Source organism: Gorilla gorilla, chromosome 5 (genome assembly GCF_029281585.2).
Source record: "Gorilla gorilla gorilla isolate KB3781 chromosome 5, NHGRI_mGorGor1-v2.1_pri, whole genome shotgun sequence".
Classification (NCBI taxonomy): Eukaryota; Metazoa; Chordata; class Mammalia; order Primates; family Hominidae; genus Gorilla; species Gorilla gorilla.
Window position 1 is genome coordinate 131205711 of NC_073229.2, and position 26846 is coordinate 131232556.

At 47.1% G+C, this 26846-nt stretch overlaps 1 protein-coding gene across 4 annotated transcripts; it reads left to right on the forward strand.

Annotated features, from left to right (window-relative positions):
* Positions 1-2199: 2199 nt before the first annotated feature.
* Positions 2200-25384, forward strand: MTRES1 (mitochondrial transcription rescue factor 1). 4 transcript variants are annotated; one of them, XM_055390708.2, is made up of 5 exons: positions 2344-2817; positions 4071-4153; positions 13809-14290; positions 18328-18400; positions 25099-25384. In XM_055390708.2, the coding sequence occupies exons 2-5, from the start codon at positions 4151-4153 to the stop codon at positions 25276-25278; spliced, it is 738 nt and encodes a 245-aa protein (XP_055246683.1). In that variant the 5' UTR covers positions 2344-2817; positions 4071-4150; the 3' UTR covers positions 25279-25384. The 4 variants fall into 4 exon arrangements, with proteins under 4 accessions (XP_004044520.1, XP_055246683.1, XP_055246684.1 ...); XM_055390707.2 differs by lacking the exon at positions 2344-2817 and adding an exon at positions 2825-2944; XM_004044472.5 differs by lacking the exons at positions 2344-2817; positions 4071-4153 and adding an exon at positions 2200-2291.
* The last annotated feature ends 1462 nt before the right edge of the window (positions 25385-26846 follow it).

Genomic DNA, 26846 nt, shown 5'->3' on the forward strand with positions numbered 1-26846 from the left:
GATCACTCTGGTTATTGTCCTGAGGATAGCCTGAAGAAAGGTAAGCCGCCAGGCGTGGTGGCTCACACCTATAATCCCAGAACTTTGGGAGGCTGAGGCGGGTGGATGACCTGAGGTCAGGAGTTTGAGACCAGCCTGACCAACATGGTAAAACCCCATCTCTACTAAAAATACAAAAATTAGCCAGGTGTGGTGGTGCACGCCTCTAATCCCAGGTGAGACAGAAAGGGAGAAATTGAGTGTATCTCTAAGATATCTGACCTAAGTAACAGGAAGGGTGGAAGACTCATTAACTGAAATAAGGAATGCTGTGGGAGGAACGCATTTGGGTGTGGGGATGAGACCCGGATCTGGGTTTTGGTCCTATCAAGTTTGAGATTTCCATTAGATTTCCAAGTGAAGATGTTAAGTAGGCAGTTGTAGTCTTGAATGCAAGAGAATGATCTCGGCTCGCAATACAAATTTGAGGATCGTCCATATATAGATAATATTTAAAGCCATGAAATTGTTGGAGATCGACTAGGGAACTAGGATAGATAAAAAGGAAAAAGATCAGAGGTCTAAGTCTGGGGCACTTACTCTTTGGCATTCTAAGGATGTAATGAGAAAACAGCTGGCTGGGAGTGGTGGCTCACGCCTGTAATCCCAGCACTTTGAGATGCCAAGGCGGGTGGATCACTTGAGGTCAGGAGTTTGAGACAAGCCTGGCCAATATGGTGAAACCCTGTCTCTACTAAAACTACAAAAATTAGCCGGGCATGGTGGTGCGTACCTGTAGTCCCAACTACTAAGGAGGCTGAGGCAGGAGAATCGCTTGAACCTGGGAGTGAAGGTTGCAGTGAGCAGAGATCATGCCATTGCACTCCAGCCTGGGGGCCAGAGCAAGCCTCATTCTCAAAAACAAAAAAAAAAAAAAAAAAAAAAAAACAAAAGAAAAAACAGGGAAGAAGATTAAGTGGCAAGTGAGGTAGGTGAAACCAATGTGGTATCCTATAACTCAAGTAAGTTGAGGAATGAGACCAGACCTTTGGATTTACATTGCAGAGGTCATCTGTCACTTTGACTAGAAGTTTTGTTAGAATGTTGCAGGGTGACGTCTTGTTTGGTGTATGAGTCAGAGTTCTCCACAGACAGACCTAATGAGAGAGGGATGGATGGATGGATGGATGGATGGATGGATGGATGGATGGATAGTTGGTTGGGAGGGAAAGGGGAATTGGCTCACGTGTAAATTGCGTTAGTCTTGAAAAGATGTTTCCTTAAACTGCGAGTTCTGATGTATTTGCACATTTTTCTGGAAACAACGCCTATATCTCTCGGAGATGTTCAAAGAGGGCGGGCTCGGTGGCTTACACCTGTAATCCCAGCACTTTAAGAGGCTGAGGCTGGAAGATCGCTTCTCTTGAGTCCCAGCCTGGGCAATATGGCGAAACCCCATCTCTACAAACAAAACAAAACAAAACAAAAATTAGCAGGCCGTGGTGGCACACACCTGGAGTCCCAGGTACTGGGGAGGCTGAGGTGGGGAGAACAGCTTGAGCCTGGGTAGCAGAGGTTGCAGTGAGCCGAGATCGCACCATTGCACTCCGGGCAACAGAGTGAGACCCTGTCAAAAAAAAAAAAAATGTTCAAAGGGGTTAGTGGTCGCAGAGAAAGGATCACTTCATTAATAATTAAGATGATTAGCCGGTCATGGTGGCTCACGCCTGTAGTCCCAGCTACTTAGGAGACTGAGGAACGAGAATCGCTTGAACCCAGGAGGCGGAGGTTGCAGTGATCTGAGATTACGCCACTGCACTCCAGCCTGGGCAAGAGTGAGACTCGGTTTCAAAAAAAAAAAAAAGAAAAGAAAAAAGAATTAAGATGGCCGGCCGGGCGCGGTGGCTCACGCCTGTAATCCCAGCACTTTCGGAGGCCGAGGAGAGCGGATCACGAGGGCAGGAGATCGAGACCATCCTGGCTAACACGGTGAAACCCCGTCTCTGCTAAAAATACAAAAAAATTAGCCGGGCGTGGTGGTGGGCGCCTGTAGTCCCAGCTACTCGGGAGGCTGAGGCAGGAGAATGGCGTGAACCCGGAGAATGGTGTGCCCCGAGACTACTTTCCGCGCAGTCCTCCGAGACGCGGCCTCCAGCAGGGGTCGCTGCTTCGCTGCCGCCCTGGCCTCGCGCCCCGCCCGACCCGCTCTCACTGCGCCGGCGCCGGCGGAAGGGGCGGGGCGCAGATACGGGTAGCCTGGAGGCCTGCAGTCCGCGCGGCCGCGGGGAGGGACGAGAGGGCCTGACGTACAGGTGAGTGCGCCTCTGCTGGCGCGCCGCGCCGGGCCCCCTGCCCGCGCCCCCTGTCACTTCGCCTCTCCGCCCCGCCCACGCTCCCGCCGGGTCTCCCCGTGAGTGTCCCGTGTCCTGCCAGCCTCGGGACGCCCCGCGAGCTCAGGGCTGCGCAGGGACTGTGGTAATTGAGCGCGGCAAAGCCTTCCGTTCCTGCCTCCGGTCGCTCCTGCTGGCTCCGAATGCAGACTGCGAACCCGGGGACGCAGTTGTCCATTTCCTTTGACCTTGGGGACCCAGGAAGGTGCACTGCCCGCGGGGGTGGGGAGGGAGCGAGAGGAATACGACCCTGTCTCAGCCCACAGCCTCCGAGGTCTCCAAGTAAAGGGAAGGATCTTTAGCTGCATTAGACTTCAAAGCGTTTAGACCAGTTTCTCCATCTTACGGAGCGGTGAACGGGCTCAGGAATGTGGAGCGTTTCCTGGCGTCAAGCAGGTCAAAGTCAGCGCTGCTTTTTTTACAGACACTGCTTTTCTTACAGTCTTCGGTTAGTTCAGATTGTATACCTCTCCTGAAGATGTCACCCAAAACCTCCTATGGGATTCTGCCGTGATCATCTCTCCACTCATCCCACACCAACGCCAAAGAGATCTTTTAAAATGAACTTCCATCAGGTCACTTCCCAGGGCCCATCATTGCGTGTTCTTTTCCTGATTCATTCGAATGCACCCGTCCTCCTCATCAATTTTTATTCCACAGGGTGTTGTTGTTTTGTTTGTTTTTTGTGTTTTTTTTTTTTTTTTTTTTTTTGAGACGGAGTCTTGCTCTGTCGCCCAGGCTGGAGTGCAATGGCGGGATCTCGGCTCACTGCAAGCTCCGCCTCCCAGGTTCACACCATTCTCCTGCCTCAGCCTCCCCAGCAGCTGGGACTACAGGCGCACACCGCCACACCCGGCTTTTTTTTTTTTTTTTTTTTTTTTTTTGAGACGCAGTCTCGCTCTGTCGCCCAGGCTGGAGTGCAGTGGCACGATCTCGGCTCACTGCAAGCTCCGCCTCCCGGGTTCACGCCATTCTCCCGCCTCAGCCTCCCGAGTAGCTGGGACTACAGGCGCCTGCCACCACGCCCGGCTAATTTTTTGTATTTTTAGTAGAGACGGGGTTTCACCGTGTTAGCCAGGATGGTCTCGATTTCCTGACCTCGTGATCCGCCCGCCTCAGCCTCCGAAAGTGCTGGGATTACAGGCGTGAGCCACCGCGCCCGGCCTGTTTTGTTGTTTTTTTTTTTGACAATCGCTCTGTCGCCAAGGCTAGAATGCACTGGTGTGAACTCGGCTCACTACAGCCTCCCCCTCCCAGGTTCAAGCGATTCTTCAGCCTCAGCCTCCCAAATAGCTGTGACTACAGGTGTGCACCACCACGCTTGGCTAATTTTTGTATTTTTAGTAGAGACGAGGTTTCACCATGTTGACCAGGCTGGTCTCGAACTCCTGGCCTCAAGTGATCCGCCCGCCTCAGCCTCCCAAAGTGCTGGAATTACAGGCATGAGCCGCCGCGCCCAGCCTACTTTTATTTTAGATTTCACTGTGTTGCCCAGGCTGATCTCAAACTCTTGGACACAAGCGAGTCTCCTGCCTTGGCCTCCCAAAGTGCTGGGATTATAGGCGTGAGCCACCTGCCTGACCTCATCTTGCCCTCTCAATCCCCCTTCCCCTGCTCCACTTTCTTCCCCCAGTGCATTAACCACCAGCTATCATATAATTTACAGGGTGTTTTTTTTTGTCTACCTGTTTCCCTTACTAGACTATAAACTCTACAAGAATAGGAATCTTCGTATTTTTTTCCTCTGCTGAATTCCTAGTGCCCAGATTAGTGCTTGGCACATGGTAAGTGCTTAATTAAGGGGAGGAGGCCAGTGTTGCTGAAGCTTAATTTGCAAGAGTCAAAATGGCAGATGAGGTTGGAGAGGAAATGGGGGTTGAGGGAGTACCAGATCCTATAGAGCCTTTAGACCATCGTAGAGACTTTGCTTTACTCTGAGTGCTTTGGTAGGGATTTGAGGAAAGGAGTGACATCGTATGAATGACTTTATTATGTGCCCACGTGGAGGTGTCAAATAGGCAGATATTGTGTTGCAGGTCCCCAGGTTCATTGATTCACTAAGAGGACTCAAAAGACTCAGCACGTAGTCATACTCACAGCTGTGATTTATTATAGCAAAAGGATACAAAGCAAAATAAGCAAAGGGAAAAGATGCATGGGACAAAGTCTGGAGGAAACCCGGTGCAGTCTTCTAAGAGTCCTCTCCTAGTGGAGTCACATGGGGTATGCTTAATTCTTGCAGCATCAAATTTGACAAGACGTGAGAGATCTCTCTCAGGAAAGCTTGTAGAGCTCATTTTTCCGATAAAAAGTCACATAGGCACTGTCTGCCTAGAATGTGCCAAAATTTCCGCTGCCCAGAAAAAAACGCAGGTGTTTAGAATCACACTGTACAGTTTCCAGCACAGTGAGCCACTCTTATCCAGGTGGGAATTGCGGGAACCCTCGTGAAGTTCAAGTTCCGAGACACTAGCCAAGGGCCAACTTTGCAAGCAGGCATTCTAAGGATAGCAATCTCAGGCCTGTTATGTTAACTCGTTTCTGCACAGATGTACGAGTCTGGAATTTGGGAGAAAGTTCTGGAATGGGGATATAGATTAGGGTGTGGTTGGCATATAGGTGGTATTTAAAGCCACAGAAATGATTGATGTCTTGATAATGCATTTGTAAGAACTAATTGGGTACATTTAAGAGCTGAACTGGATAAAGTGAATGTAGAAGAGAAGAGGACCAAAGATAGAGCCCTGGGCCCCTCCAACTTTAAGATATCAGGGAGGGCCGGGCGCAGTGGCTCAGGCCTGTAATCCTAGCACTTTGGGAGGCTGAGGTGGGCGGGTCACTTGAGGTCAGGATTTCCAGACCAGCCTGGCCAACATGGTGAAACCCTGTGTCTACTAAAAATATAAAAAGTGGCCGGGTGTGGTGGTGGGCGCCTGTAATCCCAGCTACTCTGGAGGCTGAGGTGGGAGCCTATGGCTTGAACCGGGGAGGCAGAGGTTGCAGTGAGCCAAGATCGCGCCACCCACTGCATTCCAGCCTGGGCAACAGAGGAAGACCCTGTCTCAAAAAAAAAAAAAAAAGAAAAGAAAAAAAGGAGAAGAGAAGGAGGCAGCAAAGAGTCTTTTTTTCTTTTGAGACAGAGTTTCGCTCCTGTTGCCCAGGCTGGAGTGCGATGGCTTCGGCTCACTGCAGCCTCCGCCTCCCAGGTTCAAGTGATTCTCCTGCCTCAACCTCCTGAGTAGCTAGGATTACAGATGCCTGCCATTGTGCCTGGCTATTTTTTTTTTTTTTTTTTGAGACGTCTCACTCTTGTTGTCCGGGCTGGAGTGCAATGGCGCAATCTCAGCTCACTGCAACCTCTGCCTCCCGGGTTCAAGCGATTCTCGTGCCTCATCCTACTGAGTAGCTGGGATTACAGGCACGTGCCACCACACTCAGCTAATTTTTGTATTAGTAGTAGAGACAGGGTTTCTCCATGTTGGTCAGGCTGGTCTCGAACTCCCGACCTCAGGTGATCCACCCACCTCGGCCTCCCAAAGTGCTGGGATTACAGTCATGAGCCACCGTGTCCGGCCAGCAGAGGAGTCTTGAGAGGCAGCAGCCACAGGAGAGACAGGAAGAAAACCAAGAGTAAGGTGTCTTGGCGACCAAGTGAAGAAGAGAGGCGTGATCAGTTTTTTCAAGTGCTGCTGAGGAGTCAGTTAAGATGAGGACTAACATGACCTTTTGGATTTAGAAAATGAAAGGAGTGGAATTGAGGAGAGTTAGATAACCATTTTGAGGAGTTTTATGGTAAAGAGGAGCAAGAAAAGAGGTGGTAGCTGGGGAGGAGTGGAGGCAAGAGGTTTGTGTAATTGCTTGCTTTTGAATGAGAGAAAAGTAACAGCATCCTCTCCTTTACTATAGCCACCCCCACGTTGACTCATTTCCTCACATATGCCAAGTGCCTGGCTAGGCCTTAGTATAAAACACGCAATTCTTGTCATCAGGGAACTGCCATTTAAGTGGAATGTGGGCAAGTAAACTGACTGCCAGGGCACACATGTAAAAGCAGGTCTAGGGGAGGTTGAACCCTGCATCAGCTGGAGCTCAGAACAAGAATGCCTGAGCTGGGTGCGGTTGATCACGGCTGTAATTCCAGCACTTTGGGAGGCCGAGGCAGGCGGATTACAAGGTTAGGAGTTCGAGACCAGCCTGGCCAACATAGTGAAACCCCATCTCTACTAAAGATACAAAAATTAGCCAGGCGTGGTGCCGTGTGCCTGTAGTCCCAGTTACTGGGGAGGCTGAGGCGGGAGAATCACTTGAACCCAGGAGGCGGAGGTTGCAGTGAGCTGAGATCATGCCACTGCACACCAGCCCGGGTGACAGTGCAAGACTCCGTCTCAAAAAAATAAAAATAAAAAAATGCCTGAGCATCCTTGAATGAGAGAAAAATAACAGCATGCCAATGGAATGGTCCATTATCAAGCAAAAAAATCACTGTTCTAACTTGATATTTCCCCATAGCTCAGTTTCAGGCCACCTTTGCTCTCAGAACTTTGTAGGCATCCTTGCTCTGCGCTCCAGCTGGTGCAGGGTTCAGCCTCCCCGGACCTGCTTTCACATCTGTGCCCTGGCAGTCAGTTTACTTGTCCACATTCCACTTAAATGACAGTTCCCTGGTGACAAGGACTGTGTGTTTTATACCAAGGCCTACCCAGGAACTTGGCATATGTGAGCGAACGAGTGATTGTAGGGGTGGCTATAGTAATGGGCAGGATGCTCATTTCATTTCTAGAAATTGAATCTGCAACCATTCACTGGTTTTGGTATGTCCTGAGCAGACGAGTGAAGAACAGGGCACTGTGTAGTCCCTATCACTACCCTTAGAGTTTGGGAGATAATTTGTGACTTAATTCAAAAGTAACAAAAAAATGTATAGTGTTGGTGCAACCAGAGTATGGAAAAGGGCATGTGGGGCATGGCTTGGTAGAGGAGGATGTGACTCGTGTGGAGTCTGGAGGAAGAGGAGACCATGACAAAGGGACAGGAATTTTTCAGTAGTAGTAGATTTTTTTTTTTTTTTTTTTCAAATGAGCTATAAGGAACCCAGTATTCTCCAGTGCTGCTTTGGTTGGAGAGGAGCTGGGTGCCTGGTTAGCTTTCTTCTCTGGCACTCCCACTTCCAACTCAGGGCTCCCCTGACCAGTTTCAAAGTCCTGAGGCAGGGCCGGGCACGGTGGCTCACGCCTGTAATCCCAGCACTTTGGGAGGCTGAGCTGGGCAGATAACGAGGTCAGGAGATCAAGACCATCCTAGCTAACATGGTGAAACCCCGTCCCTACCAAAGATACAAAAAATTAGCCGGGCGTGGTGGTGGGTGCTTGTACTCCCAGCTACTTCGGAGGCTGAGGCAGGAGAATGGCAGGAACCTGGGAGGCAGAGCTTGCAGTGAGCCGAGATTGTACCACTGCACTCCAGCCTGGGCGACAGAACAAGACTCCGTCTCAAAAAATAATAATAATAACAAAGTTCTGAGGCAGAATCTGGGTCCTCCCTTGTGACCCTGAGTGCCCATTGCTAACAACTACAAATGGTCATCATCTCCAGCAAGAATTAGCTTAATGTGTTTCCTCAATTTTATGTTTTTAATGAATTTTATCTAAGCTTCCAACATTTGCCAATGTTTGCCTGCTAGAAAGTTAAGCTGATCACAGTGAGAGGTAGTGAGTAGCTAATAAACACAAGGGAATACATGGCTTGACATTTTGGTATGTTTGTTGAATTTACAAGTGCACCTGATTCTAAATAGTTATTTTCTGCAAGGAAAGGTTTCCTAATGCAGGTAGCAGAGAGCCACATCATATCTAGGCATTCCTCATAGTAAACAACGGTACAATATAAAGCTAGGACTTTTCTCAAAGTCAGGAAAAGAGTGTAAAAAAGATACTGAAAAACATAAAAATAGAAGTTATGGATGGGGAGTGTGGGCACCCAGGGTCTGACACAGAAACAGGACTTCTACCCCTAGCCATGGGTACTTCCCTTCCCTAGGTGTCTCCTCTTAGGATATTTTCTAAGTTGGGGCAACAGTTCCTCCCACTCTTCTACCCCTGAAAACTATCTGTTCTCTCTAGTATTGCACTGGTTGGTGAGTTTTTATTCCAGAAAAAAAGAAGAAAATAGATGTCAGGGTGTGGAAGAAAGTGTGCTTAACTTGGAGTCAGAACACTGATGGACAGTTCAGCATGGTAGTAGTGAGTCTAGGCTTTGGATGCCTAGATTTGAAGAGTATCTGTGTGACCCTATAACTGAGATGGGCTTGTCGCAAGGAACACATGAGTTAACGTGTAGAGCAATGCCTGGCCCACAGTGAAAACAATGAGCTTTAAGAAGACTTGACCTTGGTCGGGTGCATTGGCTCATGCCTGTAATCCTAGCACTTTGGGAGGCCGAGGTGGGCAGATCACCTGAGGTCGGGAGTTCAAGACCAGCCTGACCAACATAGAGAAACCCCGTCTCTACTAAAAATACAAAATTAGCCAGGCGTGGTGGCACATGCCTGTAATCCCAGCTACTAGGGAGGCTGAGGCAGGAGAATCACTTGAACCTGGAAGGCGGAGGTTGCAGTGAACCGAGATCACACCATTGCACTCCAACCTGGGCAACAAGAGTGAATCTCCGTCTTAAAAAAAAAAAAAGAAGACTTGACCTTGGGATCCTAGCCCTGTCATTTACTAGCTGTGCCACTTAGCGTATTCTTAAATTGCTTCAACTTTTGTTTGTACTCATCTGCAAAATGAGGGAACTGCACAAGGTCATCCCTCAGAGGCTGCTTTTTTTTTTTTTTGCTTATTTTTGAGATGGAGTTTCACTCTTGTTGCCCAGGCTGGAGTGCAATGACACAATCTCGGCTCACCGCAACCTCCACCTCCCAGGTTCAAGCAATTCTCCTGCCGCAGCTTCCCAAGTAGCTGGGATTACAGGCACGCAACACCATGCCCAGCTAATTTTGTATTTTTAGTAGAGACCGGGTTTCTCCATGTTAGGCTGGTCTCAAACTCCCAAACTCAGGTCATCCGTCCTCCTCAGCCTCCCAAAGTGCTGGGATTACAGGCATGAGCCACCTAAGTAAAACTTTGAATAATGACTCTAGGACTTAAGACCAACACAGACTTCCTGGGGATGATGTTAGAGAGCTCTGGCCACCTATGGCTAAACCTTCCTGTGTGTTTTGGGTGGTTGGGAGAGTATGAGAGGCTGTGCTTATGAGTTAATTATTTTTCTTCAGATTTTACATTGTGAAGGATCTATGCCAAAATCTTACAGTGTATAACATAGAGTGGAGTATGGCTGGTTTTAATTTTCTTTTTTTGAGATGGAGTTTCGCTCTTGTTGCCCAGGCTGGAGTGCAATGGCACAATCTTGGCTCACTGCAACCTCAACCTCCTGGGTTCAAGCGATTCTCCCACCTCAGCCTCCCGAGTAGCTGAGATCACAGGCACCCACCGCCATGCCTGGCTAATTTTTGTGTTTTTAGTAGAGATGTGGTTTCACCATGTTGGCCAGGCTGGTCTCAAACTCCTGACCTCAGGTTATCTGCCAGCCTTGGCCTCCCACAGTGCTGGGATTACAGGTGTGAACCACCACACCCGGCCAGTTTTCTTCATATTTTTTCAAATTTTCTACATGAAAATTTATTTTATATACATATAATCAGAAATTTTATGAAAAAATATTGCATATAGGGGGTATACTCAACCTTTTCTAGTTATGACTTTTGGGGGGGCATCTAATTTAAATGTATTATTAATGCCCCGATATTCAAATATACTACTGTTGGCAGCACTGGGCCGTGGCCATACAAACCTGTGACAAAGTTTTCCTAGACCCACAGTGAGAAAAATAAATGACAACAGTTGATTTCTTATAATGCTAAATTTATTCATCTTAAAGAAGTTTAATTCTGGCCGGGCACTGTGGCTCACGCCTATAATCTCAGCACTTTGGGAGGCTGAGGCGGACAGATCACCTGAGGTCAGGAGTTTCAGACCAGCCTGACCAATGTGGAGAAACCCCATCTCTACTAAAAATACAAAATTAGCCAGGCGTGGTAGCGCATGCTTGTAATCGCAGCTGCTTAGGAGGCTGAGGCAGGAGAATCACTTGAACCCAGGAGGCAGAGGCAGTGAGCCGAGATCGAGCCATTTCACTCCAGCCTGGGCAACAAGAGCGAAACTCCATCTCAAAAAAAGTTGTTTAATTCTGGCTGGGCGCGGTGACTCACACCTGTAATCCCAGCACTTTGGGAGGCCAACGCGGGCGGATCACGAGGTCAGGAGATCGAGACCATCCTGTCTAACACGGTGAAACCCCGTCTCTACTAAAAATACAAAAAAATTAGTCGGGTGTGGTGGTGGGCACCTGTAGTCCCAGCTACTCGGGAGGCTGAGGCAGGAGAATGGCGAATGGCATGAACCCAGGAGGCGGAGCTTGCAGTGAGCTGAGATCGCGCCACTGTACTCCAGCCTGGGCGACAGAGTGAGACTCCGTCTCAAAAAAAAAAAAAAAAAAAGTGGTTTAATTCTGAGATTATGTCCTTCCTACTCTTTTGGCATGAAATCTTTCTTGGAGTCCACCATGAGGTATCTTTCTCAATTTTGTTTTTTCTGTAGAGATGGAGTCTTACTGTTGCCCAGGCTGGTCTCAAACTCCTGGGCTCAAGCAATCCTCCTGCCTCAGCTTCCCAAAGTGCTGGGATACAGGCGTGAGCCACTGCGCCTAGCCTAGTTACCTTTTAAAAAAAAGTTTTTTTAATTGTACTAATCAATGAAATATACAGCCTGGGAAATGCTGAAATCCCAGACTGGAGTGCAGTGACACGATCTCAGCTCACTGCAACCTCTGCCTCCCAGTTTCAAGCACCCGCCACCACACCTGGCTAATTTTTGTATTTTGAGTAGAGATGGGGTTTCACCATGTTGGCCAGGATGGTCTCAAGCACCTGACCTCAAGTGATCTGCCCGCCTCAGCCTCCCAAAGTGTTGGGATTACCGGCATGAGCCACCATGCCTGGCTCCAGCTAATTGTCGTACTAAAAGTAGAGATGGGGTTTCACCACGTTGGCCAGGCTGGTCTTGAACTCCTCACCTCAAGTGATCCTCCCTCCTTGGACTCCAAAGTGGTGGGATTACAGGCGTGAGCCTATACCCAGCCTGATGATGTAAAATTTAAAATTAGCAAGACCTCATCTCTACTAAATAAATTAAATCTAAAAAATTTAAAGGCATTCTTATGAATGGGTATTATTCATTCTCTATTACGTTAGAATATGTGTAAAAGTAATTATTGGCAACATTTCTCTTGAAGGTACTTCAGGTAGTTTCTAGTCATTATTTTAGAGTACTCTGGATTATATAGCATTTTATTTATTTATTTTGTTTTTGAGACAGAGTCTCACTCTGTCGCCCAGGCTGGAGTGCAGTGGTGCGATCTCAGCTCACTGCAAACTTTACCTCCCAGGTTCTAGCAATTTTCCTGCCTTAGCCTCCTGAGTAGCTGGGATTATAGGCGCATGCCACCACACCCGGCTAATTTTTGTATTTTTAGTAGAGATGGGGTTTCATCATGTTGGCCAGGCTGGTCTTGAACTCCTGACCTCAGGAGATCCACCCGCCTCAGCCTTCCAAAGTGCTGGGATTACAGGCATGAGCCACCATGCCCACCCTAGCATTTTAAAATTATTCCAAATTATAGTTATGTTGAAATAGAGTCTTTACATTCAATCTGCTTTATTTCCCTTTTAAGACTTAGATTGGAGTCCCAAGAGTGGTGGATTAATAGAGTTGAGACTGGGTCGTATGCTCATCCATGCCAGGGAAATAAGGCCCAAAATGTTAAATATAAATTGGAAGTAGCTAGCTCCATGTTTTTGAGTGAGCCATAATCAGAGGTATCAATCCTAAGGTACAATCTAGGCACAAAGGAAAGTCATTTGCAGACTCACAGTACAAGGATGTTAACCATATGGAAACCCTTCCCTCATTACCAAATCATGGTCTCTAAAACCTTCTTGATATACTTGCAGGGGTGGGGGTGGGTGTGAGTCTGCCACCGTCATAAGATGGTTTCTGCTACATTTGAAGTAACTGTAGGAGTTGATTGCCCTCTGACATGTCACAAGCACTTGTCGCAATTCCCTAGTTTGTGGATCTCTAGACCCCTTCCTTGTCTGCTAGCTAATGCCTCTGTTAAACATTGGGAAGGAGATGTAAAAGGAGTTAAAATGCAGGTCTGTCCAATTTGCTCACCCTTACCTCTGATTTGCCGGGGCTGGAGGTTGAAATAAAGTTTAGAGATTCACTCTGGATTTTATGAAGTCATGATCTGGTGTCCTTCCTTGGCAAAGTCAATGTTGTAAGGATGTAACGTATGTCAGTCAACAGTCTTTCTCTCCAAATTTTCCTTTAAAAACAAAACCAGGCCAGGCGCGGTGGCTCACGCCTGTAATCCCAGCACTTTGGGAGGCCAAGGCAGGTGGATCACCTGAGGTTGGGAGTTCAAGACCAGCCTGACCACCGTGTAGAAACCCCGTCTCTACTAAAAATACAAAATTAGCTGGGCGTGGTGGTGCAGGCCTGTAATTACAGCTACTGGGGAGGCTGAGGCAGGAAAATAGCTTGAACCCGGGAGGCGGAGGTTGCGGTGAGCCGAGATCACGCCATTGCACTCCAGCCTGGGCAACAAGAGCGAAACTCCATCTCAAAAAAAATAATAAAAAATAAAAAAACAAACATAATTGAGAACTATTGTTAGTATTTTTTTTAGGAGCAATCAGTACCCAAAGCTAATTTGTGGGAGGGAGAAGAGTAGAACCAGTGCTTTCACATATACTAGTATCACATTGGACCTTCCTGACAATCCTATGAGCTAAGCACATTAGTTGCAGCTAGAAGATTCACTGTGCTGTGGTATATGGCCCTTAGTACATACAGATTGATATGACCCTGTTTTTGTTTTTTTGTTTTTTGTTTTTTTTTAATTTTGAGATGTGGTTTCTCTCTTGTTGCCTGGGCTGGAGTGCAGTGGCGTGATCTCGGCTCACTGCAACCTCCGCCTCCTGGGTTCAAGTGATTCTCCTGCCTCAGCCTCCCGAGTAGCTGGGATTACAGGCGCCTGCCACCACACCCGGCTAATTTTTGTATTTTTAGTAGAGATGGGGTTTTGCCATGTTGGCTAGGCTGGTCTTATACTCCTGACCTCAGGTGATCCACCCACCTCAGCCTCCCAAAGTGCTGAGATTACAGGCGTGAACCACTGCGCCAGGCCCAATAGGACTTTTTAGGGGTGAATACGTATAGTACTGTACATAAAGCGTTCATAGTGCATATGGTTTATGTTGTAAGAATGTCATGACACTGCACTTGTAAGATAAAACTGATTTATTATCTGTTTCAGATTATAAGCGCCATGGCTATGGCTAGTGTTAAATTGCTTGCCGGTGTTTTAAGAAAGCCAGATGCCTGGATTGGACTCTGGGGTGTTCTCCGAGGGACACCTTCATCATACAAACTCTGTACTTCCTGGAATCGATACTTGTATTTTTCTAGTACCAAGTTACGTGCACCAAATTATAAAACACTTTTTTATAATATTTTCTCACTGAGACTCCCAGGGCTTTTACTATCTCCAGAATGTATTTTTCCTTTTTCCATAAGACTCAAAAGTAATATAAGGTCTACAAAATCTACTAAAAAGTCTCTGCAAAAAGTAGATGAAGAGGACTCTGATGAAGAAAGCGATCATGACGAGATGAGTGAGCAGGAAGAGGAGCTTGAGGATGATCCTACTGTAGTCAAAAACTATAAAGACCTGGAAAAAGCAGTGCAGTCTTTTCGGTATGATGTTGTCCTGAAGACGGGGCTAGATATTGGGAGAAAGTGAGTATGATACGCATTTCATTATAAACTCGCTCGTAGTCGTGTTATTTTAATATAGCATTACAAATCACTTGGCCCATATTATGGTGAAGAATAACCACAATAAAAGGACCTTTATAGGTAACCTGTTTCAATTATTTCATTTTATAGATGAGCAAACTGATTTCCAAAGAAGTCAAGTGACTGCCTGCAAATCCTATGTGCCATATTTGAATCTAAGACACAGTTGACTGTAAGATGAACCATTGATTTAATAACAGCTTCTTGAGGAGAAAATGAATCACCATATTAGATGTATGTAGCAAGCGTAAAATGTACCTGGATATTTCACAAATGCTATAATGTGAGACAGTACCTCAGCTGGGCGTGGTGACTTCATGCCTGTAATCCCAGCACTTTGGGAGGCTGAGCTGGGCGGATCACAAGGTCAGGAGTTCAAGACTAGCCTGGCCAATATGGTGAAACCCTGTCTCTACTAAAAATACAAAAATTAGCCGGGCAAGGTGGCAGGCGCCTGTAGTCCCAGCTACTTGAGAGGCTGAGGCAGGAGAGTCACTTGAACCCGGGAGGCAGAGGTTGCAGTGAGCCGAGATCGCGCCACTGCACTCCAGCCTGGGTGACAGAGTGAGACTCCATCTAAAAAAAAAAAAAGGTACCTCTTAGAATTAACAGCATGATGTGTAATAAGATGTTGGTTAAGAATGCACGCTTTGGCTGGGCACAGTGGCTCATGTCTGTAATCCGAGCACTTTGGGAGGCCAAGGCGGGCGGATCACAAGGTCAGGAGATCGAGACCATCCTGGCTAGCACGGTGAAACTCCGTCTCTACTAAAAATACAAAAAATTAGCCGGGCGTGGTGGCAGGCGCCTGTAGTCCCAGCTACTCGGAGGCTGAGGCAGGAGAATGGTGGGAACCCGGGAGGCGGAGCTTGCAGTGAGCCGAGATCACGCCATTGCACTCCAGCCTGGGCCACAGAGCAAGACACCGTCTCAAAAAAAAAAAAAAAAAAATTGCAGGCTTTGGAGCGAGATTACTGGGGTTTCAATCCTGGTTCTGTGTGACCTTGGGCAAGTTACTTAAACTTTCTGACCCTCAGTTTTCTCATCTGTAAAATGAAAATGACAGAACCTAGTTTAGAGAGTGGTTGCTAGGATTGAGTGAGTATATATTTATCTCAAGCACTTATAACAGTGTCTGGCACATAGTAAGTACTCAATATATGTTGGCTATTTTGAAGAAAATACTACACATGTTCATATATAATAGAGGTATTTCTGGGTTTTTGTTTTGTTTTGTTTTGTTTTTTTGAGACGGAGTCTTGCTCTGTTGCCCAGGCTGGAGTGCCGTGGCACGATCTCGGCTCACTGCAAGCTCCGCCTCCCGGGTTCATGCCATTCTCCTGCCTCAGCCTCCCGAGTAGTTGGGAATACAGGCGCCCACCACCATGCCTGGCTAATTTTTTTGTATTTTTTTAGTAGAGACGGGATTTCAGTGTGTTAGCCAGGATGGTCTCGATCTCCTGACATCGTGATCCACCCACCTTGGCTCCCAAAGTGCAGGGATTACAGGCGTGAGCCACCGCGCCCGGCGAAGATTTCTTTAGTATTCTGATTCCCTCTCTGCTAGATTAATTATATAAGAATAGTGGCCTTCATTGTTCATTTATTCCCTTACGAATGATTGCATGCATATTGTATACAATGTAAGAATTGTGATATGAATAAATGCAGAAAAACTTCTTGTGTAATTTGTACCTTTATGACCTAATGTAATGGCATAGTTTAATTTTTTAATCCTTGAAGCTTAAGAGATTCATAAAAAGGGCCGGGTGCGGTGGCTCACGCCTGTAGTCCCAGCACTTTGGGAGGCCAATGCAGGTGTATCACAAGGTCAGGTGATCGATAGCATCCTGGCTAACATAGTGAAACCCTGTCTCTACTAAAAATACAAAAAATTGGCCAGGCGTGGTGGCAGGCGCCTGTAGTCCCAGCTACTTGGGAGGCTGAGGCAGGATAATGATGTGAACCCAGGAGGCAGAGCTTGCAGTGAGCCGAGATCGCACCACTGCACTCCAGCCTGGGCAGCAAAGTGAGACTCCGTCTCAAAAAAAAAAAAAAAAAAAAAAAAGAGGTTCATAAAAATGAGCCAGCCCACAGGCCCCACCCTTGGCATTCTGATCAGGGTGCCATTAGAGAATGTTCTCTAAACTCTGGCAAACAAATAAGGGGGCCTCTCCTCTCCCAGAGTAGTAACTCCTGCTGTTGTTATTAAGCCAAGCTCCACATGTCAGTCACCTGGAATCAGATATCAAAAAAAGGTGTACTGATTTTTAGCTGCTTCCTCCCCCGGTCTGGTTGCCCTAGTGACTTAAGTTCAGAGAGATCAGCAGCTGTCAGATTGGAATTTTCCCAGCCTCAGTACAAACTGGCAGAGGGTTTCTTAATGGCCTTGCCATACATGTGGTGCCTGGTTTTTCTCTCAGTGTACAGAGCAGGTATCTGAGGGGAAGGAAGTGCCCACTCACTTTGGCTGTTGTGAATCACCAGAGCTGCAGCCTGGTGGCCATGAAGTCTCTGCACTGGGAGTCAGGTGGAGTACCCCAGGCCCCTGTCCAGAATGGAGCTTGACATCTATGCTAAACCTCTCTTAAGGCTCCAATTAACTGCCTAAGAGCACTAGCAAATCTTTGCAGCAGTTCAACATCTATTTAGAAATGCCCTTTGGTCTCCCTGTTTCAGATACACATCAGAGCAGGTGACTTTCACTTTCCCAGGACTCAAAATGGATACTGGGGAATCATTGTCAGAATAAACATCAATGGAGGGCCGGGTGCAGTGGCTCACGCCTGTAATCTCAGCACTTTGGGAGGCCGAGGTGGGCGGATCATGAGGTCAGGAGATCGAGACCATCCTGGCTAACATGGTGAAACCCCGTCTCTACTAAAAATACAAAAAAAAAATTACCCAGGCGTGGTGGCGGGCGCCTGTAGTCCCAGCTACTCAGGAGGCTGAGGCAGGAGAATGGCATGAACTTGGGAGGCGGAGGCTGCAGTGAGCCGAGACTGCACCACTGCACTCCAGCCTGGGCAATGGAGCGAGACTCTGTCTCAAAAAAAAAAAAAAAATTAATGGCAAGTGTTTATCTCAAACTTGTATATAGTTGATGCTTGAACAGTGTAGGGGTGAGGGGTGCCAAGCCCCATGCAGTTGAAAAGCCACATATAACTTTTGACGCTCAGAAAACTTAACTACTAATATTTTGACACTCAGAAAACTTAACTACTAATATAGCCTACTGTTGACCAAAGGCCTTACTGATGCACAGTTACAATAAAGTAAGCTAGAGAAAAGAAAATGTTACTGAGAAAATCATAAGGAAGTGAAAATATATTTACTATTTATTAAGTGGAAGTGGATCATCATGAAGGTCTTCATCCTGGCTGAGGAGGAGGAGGAAGAGGAGGCGTTGGACTTGCTGTCTCAGGGGTGGCAGAGGCTAAAGGAAATCCACATATAAGTGGATCTGCACAGTTTGGACCCGTGCTGGCCAAGGGTCAACTGCAATTGTTTTGAGTATATTTCTATATTTTAAAGCACTTTACCTTTAAAAAAAATAAATTTGAGGCCGGACGCGGTGGTTCACGCCTGTAATCCCAGCACTTTGGGAGGCCAAGGCAGGCGGATCACGAGGTCAGGAGTTCAAGACCAGCCTGGCCGACATAGTGAAACCCTGTCTCTACTAAAAATACAAAAGTTAGGCATGTTGGTGTGTGCCTGTAGTCCCAGCTACTGGGAGGCTGAGGCAGGAGAATCACTTGAACCCAGGAGGTGGAGGTTGCAGTGAGCCGAGATGGCACCACTGCACTCCAGCTTGGGCAACAGAGTGAGACTTTGTCTCAAAAAACAAAAAAAAAAAAATAGATTTGAGGGTACAAGTGTAGTTTTGTTACAGGGATATACTGTATAGTGATGAAGTCTGGGCTTTAGTGTACCCATCACCCAAATTGTGTACATTGTTGCTTTTTTTTGTTTTGTAGCAAAGTGGAAGATGCTTTCTACAAAGGTGAACTCAGGCTGAATGAGGAAAAATTATGGAAGAAAAGCAGAACGGTGAGATACTAACCTAAAATGACAGCCAGATGTTTTCGTCTCTTACTCTGCTAGTAACTCAATTAATACTGTCCCAAATTTTCCCTCTGGCTCCTCTTCTTTCTCTGAGGTCCTTTGTGGTCCTCCACGTCAAGCTGGTGGGAATCAGCTACAGGCTTCAGACACACAGGCACTTTCACTGTTGCAGCCTTAATGACCTTCTGATGAAGCTTCTCCCTTTTAAAATTTTAGAATACACCACTGTTAGAACTGGCAGAAATCCATTAATTAAACTTCCAGGTCATTAATGTTAGCCCTCATGGAATCCTCATAATCAGATTTCAAAGAAATATTTGATCCACGTAGAATTGTTCTTTGGCGAGTGGTATCTGAGCAGATGTGTAATTCTATACAGCTCAGCAGTACCCAGTGAGTGCTTGCTTGCTGGATGCACGGCTTTGTGTGCAGAGCAGTTATAGAAAAGGATGTGTTCTGTATTTTCTGACAAGTCCATAGCAATACTGTTGTTAAGTGAAAGTCAGTTACAAGAAAATGTGTTTCCAGTCTCCACTTTTCTAACAATAAATCATATATAAAAATTCTGGGGCACAGTGGCTCATGCTTGTAATCCTAGCACTTTGGGAGCTGAGGCCAGCGGATCGCTTGAGCCCAGGAGTTGAAGACCAGCCTGGGCAACATGGCAAAACTGTCTCTACAAAAAAATACAAAAAATTAGCCAGGCGTGATGGCAGGCGCTTGTCCCAGCTACTCAGGAGGCTGAGACGGGAGGATTATCTGAGCCTGGGAGGTCAAGGCTGCAGTGAGCCATAATCATGCCAATGCACTCCAGTTTGGGTGACAGAGTGAGACCCTGTCTCAAAAAAAAAAAATTCTGGCCTGGCGCAGTGACTCACACCTGTAATCCCAGCACTTTGGGAGGCCGAGTCAGGTGGATCACGAGGTCAGGAGATCGAGACCATCCTGGCTAGCACAGTGAAACCCCATCTCTACTAAAACTACAAAAAAAAAATTGGCCAGGTGTGGTGGTGGGCGCCTGTAGTCCCAGCTACTTGGGAGGCTGAGGCAGGAGAATGGCATGAACCTGGGAGGCAGAGCTTGCAGTGAGCCGAGATCGTGCCACGGCACTCCAGCCTGGGCGACAGAGCAAGACTTCGTCTCAAAAAAAAAAAAAAAATTCTGTTAGAAAATATTTTTTTGTAAAAGTAAATTACGTATATATATATACATCTGGAATTAAAATGCTGTTACTAGCATTTATCTTAATTGAAGCATTATGGGTTATGTTAATTTCATGGTTTTTATTTTCTGAATTTTTTTTACCATGAGTATGTATCATTTTCATAATGGAAAAAACAATACTGATAATAAAAGTTAACAAAACACAATAAAAAGTTATGACAGACCCTTAAAAAGTGTGGAAGACACAAGACGTGAGGTATTGGAAGACATAATCTAACTCAGTGTTCAGGGAACAAAGGTTCCAGAGAAGTTAGACATACTTTGGAGACTGTTTTCATTTCATCTTTCATATTTCAAAATACCCCTGGGGTTGGAGGATCCGAACTACATCCGGTTGCCCTAGGACATGGGAAATTGAGGCTGTCAGCTGTCAGCCGTGCATTTGGGTGAGCACTGAGGCTTCCTGCAGTCCTTGCTAACTGGGATCATGCAGGTTCTTGCAGCTCTGTGGGCAGAATGAGGGAAAACTCCCCCAAGCTGTCTCAGCCCCCAAGTCTCAGGGCCCTGGTGATGCCCCTGACTTGAACCGGCAGGCTGGGACTGTGGCTGGCTGTCAGCAGCTATTGCTCAGTGAGCTACATGCAGTCATAAGCCCTTCTCATCTCTGAATAGCTTTTTCCTGCTGTAGCCTGCCCTCCTTCTAAGCTGCAGTATTCCAAAAACAAGATGTATTCTTGGAGTAAAGAATGATTACTCCCTGAACACCCTGTCTCTGTGCTGGGGCCTCATTTACAAACCCCACTAGACTATTTTTCCTCACACCCCCTCCCACCCACCCCCGTTTTGTGATGTTGTTAACTACAGCCTAATTGCTGCTGCTTCATTCTGCCTTGGGTGTTCTGTTGTCTCAGCTGCCTTCCATGTTTCTTGTGAGGGTCAGCAAAGGAAGGGGGCATTATTAACACTCAGCTGTCTTGTTACTAGGAGGCCTGGTAGCCATAGAAACTGCAGCTAACTAGAGATTTGAAATGTAGATATTTGGAACAGCTCCTAATCCCAGCCAGTTTTGCTTTGTGTCTGCTGAGGGACAGGGGCCGTGGAGGGAAATAAAGAATGCCTCGCCTTCCTGGTCTGCTCTGTGGAGCCTGTACCTGGCTGCTGACCCCGAAGGGTCAGGTGCTTGTCTGATGCCGCAGCTCTAACCCTGGCTGCCTGCGATTCAGCAAAGCTTTTCTTTGAGCTGAAAACCAGGTGAAGCCCAGGGTGTGGTAGGTGTTGGGTAACTGTTGATTAAACGGTGTGTGGTGTCCAAGTATGGGGATTGAATCCTTCCTAAACTCATCTCTTCCTGGGATCAGTTGGGTAAAGGAGGAACACCCCTTCTCTGTGCTACAAGGAAGCCCCAAAGGGATTCATTCTTTTGTGTGTGTGTGTGTGTGTGTGTGTGTGTGTGTGTATTTTTAGTAGAGACGGGGTTTCACTGTGTTAGCCAGGATGGTCTCAATCTCCTGACCTTGTGATCCACCTGCCTCGGCCTCCCAAAGTGCTGGGATTACAGGCGTGAGCCACCGCACCTCGCCAAAGGGATTCATTCTTTAGCCACACACTAGCCTTCTCTTTCCAGAGGCAGACATCATGCACAATATCTCTATGAAAGGATATACACAGAGTATCCTCTTCTTTGTATATATTTTTTTTATTTTTATTTTATTTTGGAGACAGGGTCTTGCTCGGTTACCCAGGCTGGAGTGCAGTGGTGCAGCTACAGCTCATTGCAGCCTTGACCTTCTGGGCTCAAGTGATCTTCCCACCTCAGCCTCCCGAGTAGCTGGTATGACAGGCACACCACCACGTCTGGTTAATTTTTTTATTTTTTATAGAGACAGGGTCTCACTGTATGGTCCAGGCTGGTCTTAAACTCCTGACCTCAAGTGATCTACCCACCTTGGCCTCCCAAAATTCTGAGATTACAGGCATGAGACACCACACCTGGCCTATACACCTTTTATTTGTCTACCCTTTTGTATCTTCTAAATTTTGTATCATATGCATATATTACTTATTAAAAATGAATTGTAGGCCGGGCACAGTGGCTCACACCTGTAATCCCAGCACTTTGGGAGGTCAAGGCAGGTGGAACACTTGAGGCCAGGAGTTCGAGACCAGCCTGGCCAACATGGTGAAACCCCATCTCTATTAAAAATACAGAAAGTTACCCGGGCATGGTGGTAGGCTCCTGTAATTCCAGCTATTCAGGAGGCTGAGGCAGGAGAATCGTTTGAATCCAGGAGGTGGAGCTTGCAGTGAGCCAAGATCGCGCCATTGCACTCCAGCCTGGGCAACAGAGCGAGATTCCATCTCAAAAACAGAAAACAAACAAAAAAAGAATTTTAGCTGAGCAAGCTGGTGTGTGTCTGTAGTCACAGCCACTTGGGAAGCTGAGGAAGGAGTGTTGTTGAGCCCAGGAGTTTGAGGCTACAGTACACTATGATTATGCCTATGAATAGCCACTGCATTCCAGCCTGAGCAACATGTGAGACCTCATCTCTTTAAAAATAATAATTTGAATGAGATAAGGTTATACCAAAAACGTAAAGCAGAGTTCCCAAGCCTTGTATTTCTTTTTTTTGAGACAGCCTTGCTCTTGTTGCCCAGGCTGGAGTGCAATGGCACGATCTCGGCTCACTGCAACCTCTGCCTCCCAGGTTCAAGCGATTCTCTTGCTTCAGACTCCCAAGTACCTGGGATTACAGGCACCTACCATCACGTTCCGATAATTTTTGTATTTTTAGTAGAGATGGGGTTTCGCCATGTTGGCCAGGCTGGTCTTGAACTCCTGACCTCATGATCCACCCTCCTCAGCCTCCCAAAGTGCTGGGATTACAGGCGTGAGCCACCACGCCTGGCCTGTATTTCTAGACGGATTTTTTTAAATGTCCACATAGGCTGAAGTAGTCATTTTAAAAAATTGAACCCAGGGTTGGGTGCGGTGGCTCACACTTGTAATCCCAGCACTTTGGGAGGCCGAGGCAGGTGGATCATGAGGTCAAGAGATCAAGATCATTCTGGCCGACATGATGAAACCCTGTCTCTACTAAAAATACAAAAATTAGCTGGGTGTGGTGGCACATGCCTGTAGTCCCAGCTACTCGGGAGGCTGAGGCAGGAGAATCACTTGAAACTAGGAGGTGGAGGTTGCAGTGAGCGGAGATCACACCACTGCACTCCAGCCTGGTGACACGGTGAGACTCCATGTCAAAAAAATAAAAAGAAAAAAAAATTGAACCCAGCAGAACTACAAGAAGGGTGGAAACCCTCACCCCTGCCCAGGTACCTGTGTTGTCCTATCCCTCAAACCCAAGGGGAGAAACAGTCTTGACCATAGCTGTGGTATGAGCCTTTCTGCTTCTCAGCCCACAGGAGAGGAAGTTAGTGGTTTAAAATCTGCCCCTCTGTGAGTTTTATATCCAGCTATTGTGGGTTTCCTGGATTGGCCAGTATAGTGTTGTGGCAAGCAGGTGCGCATGCCCATGTTGTGGACTGACTATTGGGCCTGCAGAGGTCTTGAGTGGGTGGGAGAATAGACATGGGCTTGTTCTGGTGAGGTTGAAAGGTTTCAGAGTCTGAAGTTGTATCTGCCTTAAAGAACATTAATTGTAAAATAAGATAAAAGTCAGCATTTGACACCATACTTCTTAAACAGAAGCCCTCTAGTAGCCTTATAAATGGCAATGCGTGCCCACTTACTGTCAGTGGTCCACACATGGGCTTGCTCACCCCCTACTGGAAGCAGTGGTGAGGGGTATGAGATGGCTCCCAGTCATCCCTGGCTTGTGTTTTAGTAGAAGCAGCAGCATGTGGCTCCTGGGTCTGTTTGGCTCTTCTTTTTTTTTTTTTTTTTTGGAGACGGAGTCTCGCTCTGTCGCCCAGGCTGGAGTGCAGTGGCAAGATCTCGGCTCACTGCAAGCTCCGCCTCCCGGGTTCACGCCATTCTTCTGTCTCAGCCTCCCGAGTAGCTAGAACTACAGGCACCCGCCACCACGCCCAGCTAATTTTTTGTATTTTTAGTAGAGACGGGGTTTCACCATGTTAGCCAGGATGGTCTCGATCTCCTGACCTCATGATCCGCCTGCCTCGGCCTCCCAAAGTACTGGGATTACAGGCTTGAGCCACCGCGCCCGGCCGGCCCTTCTTTTTTTTTTTTTGAGACAGAGCTTTGCTCTTGTCGCCCAGGCTGGAGTGCAATGGCGCCATCTTGGCTCACCGCAACCTCTGCCTCCTGGGTTCAAGTGATTCTCCTGTCTCAGCCTCCCAAGTAGCTGGGATTACAGGTGTGCGCCACCATGCTCAGCTAATTTTGTATTTTTAGTAGAGACGGGGTTTCACCGTGTTGGTCAGGCCAGTCTTGAACTCCTGACCTCAGGTGATCCACCCACCTTGGCCTCCCAAAGTGCTGGGATTACAGGTGTGAACCACTGTGCTCGGCCCTGTTTGGCCCTTCTTGAGTGTCTGGAAAGATCCCTTGAGATCCTGAGCTGCCTGGACCAGGTATCTGTCTTGGGCTGTCCATACCTTCAGCACAGACCAGTGTCCTTGACCTTGGAGCTGACATAACTGCCCCAGGGCATGCATTGCACTGTCTCAACTGAAGCTGCTTTCTGTGCAAAAATGGGTTTGACCTCAGCCTTTTAACCCATTGAATCAGCATCCAACTCTGCTTTCTGTGGCATTCTACCTTTGTGAGTGAGTTGAGGCAAGTGTTGCACTGGAAATTGTCTTCACTGTGCATGTAGTAATTACTGTGCACATAGTCTCTAAGACTGCCCCCACTTTCTTTGTCTTTTGCCAGTGTTACCAAGATAAATGTGTCCATTCAAATATTTCCTTAAGTCACCCAATAGATGTGAGTATTTGAGCTACTCTGCACAGGGACTATCCACAGCCAGCCAGTTGTCTAGTTCTGAAGGAAGGACACTGGCTGATATTGAGGCCCTTGTATTTGAGGCACTCTCCCTTTCTTTTTTTTTTTTTTTTTTTTTCGTTTTTTTCGTTTTTTTGAGATGGAGTCTCCCTCTGGCGCCTGGGCTGGCATGCAGTGACATGATCTTGGCTCACTGCAACTTCTACTTCCCAGGTCCAAGCGATTCTCCTGCCATAGCCCTCCGAGTATTTGGGATCACAGGCACCCACCACCACACACAGCTAATTTTTGTGTTTTTAGTAGAGACGGGATTTCACCATGTTGGCCAGGCTGGTCTCGAACTCCTGACCTCAGGTGATCCACCGAGCTTGGCCTCCCAAAGTGCTGGGATTACAGGCATGAGCCACCGCACCTGACCTTTCACCCTCCCTTTCACGCTGAGGCACTGGGATAGGTGACAGTGACTAAGGTCAGGGCCTTTACTCACTTGCCCCTCCTCTGGGTCATGATCATGTGGTGAAAACTCAGAGCAGTAATGTTTGCATTGGCCTGGATTTCCCGAAGTGTAACCAAGCCTCTGTTTTCTTTTAATTTTCAGGTGAAAGTGGGAGATACATTGGATCTTCTCATTGGAGAGGATAAAGAAGCAGGAACAGAGACAGTTATGCGGATTCTCTTGAAAAAAGTGTTTGAAGAGAAGACTGAAAGTGAAAAATACAGAGTGGTGTTACGGCGGTGGAAAAGTTTAAAGTTGCCTAAGAAGAGAATGTCTAAATAAATGGATTGCTTTTTAGCAATAAAGCTGCTTTCTAGTGGTAAAGGAAGGGGTCACCTGAAAAATAGGACATTTTTATTAAAATAAAGTTCTCTTAGCGTTTGTGGAATCTGCCGAGCCATTTTGTGGAAATTGGGATCCATATCTGGAGACACTTCCCAAGGCCTGCCTCACCTCCACCCCCTGCCCACCTTGATCCATGCTCCTTTGACCTCCTCGTGTGAGAACCCCTTTGCCAGAGTGAGACGTGTGCAGAATGAACTAAGCCCCAGAGGGTTTTAATGGCTTGCCTGCTGCTTCCCACATAAACTACCTCAGGAGTCATTGTAAAATAAACTGGCCTTGTTGTCTTAGTGTTTTTATTTAAAATGTTCCCTGTCCAGCGGGGCCAGCTTCCCAGGTTCAGGTTTCTTTAGACAAAACCAAGCAAAGTCAAGGGTACCTTCAGATGTTAGGGGATAACCTCTGGGAGAGCCCTTTCTCCCCCTGCCCTTCTGAATTACCAGCGGGGGGCCTTAGTGCCCTTCAATTTGTCTTCACAAGTGTGGATGAATAAAGTTGTTCCAGCTAATTTCAAACCAGCTAGTTAGAGCCCATTTGAAATTATTAGTTTAGGGCAGGGGTCCATAAACGAAGGCAGCTAAAGACTTGTTTTTCTATGGCCCTTGAGCCAAGAATGGTTTTTACATCACACACGCAGGCGCATACACACACACACACAGCCAGAGACCTTCTGTGGCCCACAAAGCCTAAAATACTTACTTTAAAAAAACTAAATTTTTTGGCTGGGCACAGTGGCTTACACCTGCTAACTCGGCATTTTGGGAGGCCAAGGCAGGTGGATCACTTAATCCCAGGAGTTTGAGACCAGCCTGGGGCAACATAGTGAGACTTCGTCTCTCTCTTAAAAAAACGCCATATTTTTGTAGAGGAGGGTTCTCGCTCTGTTGCCCAGGCTGTTTCCAACTCCTGAGCTCAGGTGACTGTCTCACTTCGGCTTCCTAAAGTGCTGGGATTACAGGCATGAGCCACTGTGCCTGGCCAAAGCCTAAAATATTTACTATCTACCCCTTTACAGAAAAAGTTTTTTGACCCCTAGTTTAGAGTAATAGGTAAGGGTTTAATTTTCGGGTGAAAGTAAACATACCTGTTTTATCAATGAAGAGAATAAAACCAATTCTAATTCTCAAAGTGTCATAAAATGGATGAAGGCTTAACAGAGTAGTGTAGTGGGGTAGACACACACATAATGTACGTCATCTAAGAAAGGACTTATGGATGAGTAGGCCAGGCTATAGATTCCCAGGAGCTGTTTCCTGGCACTTGGAGAGGTCACCTCCAATAAGAGACTTGTTAGATTATGTCACATCAAAAAGACTGGCTGGTCCAGGCGCAGTGGCTCACGCCTGTAATCCCAACACTGTGGGAGGCTGAGACTTGAGGTCAGGAATTTGAGACCAGCCTGGCCAACACGGTGAAACCCCATGTCTACTAAAGATACAAAAATTAGCTGGGCATGGTGGCAGGCACCTATAATCCCAACTACTCAGGAGGCTGAGGCAGGAGAATCG

Bases quoted from the DNA above. Each gene is read 5' to 3' on its own strand.
- MTRES1 (XM_055390708.2), top strand. The intron at 14,291-18,327 runs GTGAGTATGATA...TTTGTTTTGTAG, and splicing joins GGGCTAGATATTGGGAGAAA to CAAAGTGGAAGATGCTTTCT. The intron at 18,401-25,098 runs GTGAGATACTAA...TTTAATTTTCAG, and splicing joins TATGGAAGAAAAGCAGAACG to GTGAAAGTGGGAGATACATT.